Source organism: Sciurus vulgaris (assembly GCF_902686455.1).
Source record: "Sciurus vulgaris genome assembly, chromosome: 17".
In the NCBI taxonomy this organism is placed as follows: Eukaryota; Metazoa; Chordata; class Mammalia; order Rodentia; family Sciuridae; genus Sciurus; species Sciurus vulgaris.
In genome coordinates this window covers 62,359,441-62,361,813 of record NC_136478.1, presented here as the reverse complement: position 1 = coordinate 62,361,813, position 2,373 = coordinate 62,359,441, and the positions used below count along the sequence as shown (strand labels likewise).

Genomic DNA, 2,373 nt, shown 5'->3' with positions numbered 1-2,373 from the left:
GCACATTCTCCAACAGTACTTCCCATAACATTGGGCTGCGCCACTCTTGAAAAGTTCCGAGTCACAATGTTCTGGTCTTTTGCCACTGAATGGTCCTCTGTGAAGTGCTGCAGATGCTCGCACACACATGGCCACTCACAGACCTTCTGACTGAGGAAGCAACATGATGGCCTTGCCCACTGTTTCAAACAAAGGTGACTCCATAGCAGCACGGGAGAGCTAGGCAACTGGGTACACCAACACCACTTTAAAATCTTTTTAGAAGGCCAGAATTCCCAGGCTGCCAGGCTGTGTTTTCCAGTCAGAGAATATGGTATAATAGTGAAGGGTCCCTGGCGCTGTCTGTTGGGCAGTGGGGGCCTGGACAGGTGGGGCCCAGGCCATCTCCTTGGAGGTTGGATGGTGCGATGTTGTACCCAGTCAGGGCTTGTGTCTCTGCTTCCATTTCTCCAAGGAGCCTGGGAGAGGGCTCCTGAAGGTAGGGAGCGAGCCAGGGCAGGGCCAGTCGTGGAAGGCAGATGACTCTCTCCACAGTCCCCCCTAGGTGGGAGTGCTCCTTTGACCTGTCATGGCTTAAGGGCATCCCTCTGGCTGGTCTGTCCTTCAGACCCATCTGCATTCTGAGCCAGGCCCAGGTGGCAGAGGATGGAGGCTAATGGGTGAGTAGATGATGAGGAAACAGGCCTCACCACTAAGGGATCTGCCTTGGAATCACAACTGTCAGTGACCACATCTACTCTCAAGTCAGCTGATGGACAGACCCACATGCATGCTGAGCTCCACCTGCACCGGTTGGCCTGCTCTATCCCCAGTGTGTTCCCAAACCTAATAGAAAACTCCAGAGTGCAAATCTATGTACAGAGTAAGGCGGCATGAAGGGGTGCCCTCACTGACCTCGTGGAACGTGTCCATCCCTGAGAAAGGGGGTTCGACACCGCTGAATCTCAACTTTGTGGGTATCTCCATTGTGCAATTGTGGATGATGTTTTTTGAAAAAAAAATTTTTTTTTTTTCTGTTTTCCTTTCTTTGATTTTTTTTTAACAAATTGACTTTGACACCTGAGGTGAAGAAAAGTGTTTTTTCGTGGACTTTTCATGAAGTTCTCACTCTGCTTTCTTATCAAAAGGAAGGGGCATGGACTGACAAGGAGGTGAGAGCAGCTGCTCATGGCTGTTGTCAGGGTAGGGTCCTTGGCTGGGCGCGGGGCTGGCGGAGGGACTGGCGGGGCTGTGCTGCTGTGGGTCCGGCGGGGGCTCAGGGTGAACTGGCTGGGCTAATGGTGGGGCTGCTGGCGTCAGAGCGGCTGTAGTCGCTGAGTGAGCCGGTCCGCGAGCCCCCGCCACGCCGCTGCAGCATGCCGGGGTGGAAGTTGGCATGGCGGCGTGCATGCTTCGTCAGATGATCACTGCGCATGAAGCGCTTCTCGCAGATAGGACAGCTGAACTTCTTCTCACCAGTGTGTGTGCGGTAGTGCCGGGCCAGCTCATCAGAGCGAGCAAACTTCTTGTTGCAATCCTGCCAGCTGCAGGCAAAAGGTCTCTCACCTGTGTGAGTTCTCAGGTGCGCCTTGAGGTGCGAAGATTTCCCATAAACTTTCTCACAGCCCGCGTAGTGGCACTTGTGCTTTCTCTGCGGGGACTCGAGGTCGGCGCGACTTCGGCCCCGCCGGCCCCTTTGTCTGAGGCCGGACTCGCCGCTCCCCGCGGGTCCCGGCTCCCGCTCAGGCTCCAGTCCCGCCTCGGTCTCGCTCCACGCCGGGCTGGGGGGCGCGGCCGCCGCGCCTTCACCGGGCGAGGCGGGTTCGGAAACAGGCGGCGGCGCGGGCGGTAGCCGGCAGGGGGTCCTCGCCTTCCGGGCAGCGGCGCCCTCTCTGCGCTCCGCTGGGGCGGGCGCTGGCGCTTGTTGGTTGAGGTCCGCTAGGATCCGCGCCACCACGAAGAGCGAGGCGCTGTCCTTGCCGTCGCGGCGCTCCTCAACGCGGGGCAGTGTGGGGGTGGCGGCGGCGCTGGCCGCGCCCTCGGTCCGGGGCTCCGGTCCCTCTCGCGGTCCATGCACGACTGCACGGCTGGACATGGACACGAGGCACTCGGCGGCGAAGTGGTCCACATAGGCGGCGGCTGCCATGCTGCGGCTCCGGCCGGCGGGCGGGCGGCAGTGCTAGTCGCTACGAGTCGTCAGCGGCGCATCCGCCCCACGGCCTCCGGAGAGCGGGCGGGGGGCGGGGGCGCGGCGCGCCCTCTCCTCCGGCTGGGCTGGGCTAGGCTGGGCGCGCAGCCGCCTCTGCCGTCACCCGCGCGGCTCCGCGTCCGCCCGGCCCGGCACCGGAGAGTGAGCGCATGGGGGGCGTGGGCGAGTAGGGTCTCGGCGCGGCG

General features: G+C 61.3%; 1 protein-coding gene across 1 annotated transcript; it reads right to left on the bottom strand.

Moving 5' to 3' along the window:
• Positions 1-682: 682 nt before the first annotated feature.
• LOC306647646 (Krueppel-like factor 13) lies at positions 683-2,142 on the bottom strand. The gene has a single exon (XM_079117175.1). It carries the CDS (start codon positions 2,123-2,125, stop codon positions 1,256-1,258), a length of 870 nt encoding a protein of 289 aa, XP_078973301.1. The 5' UTR covers positions 2,126-2,142; the 3' UTR covers positions 683-1,255.
• Between the last annotated feature and the right edge of the window lie 231 nt (positions 2,143-2,373).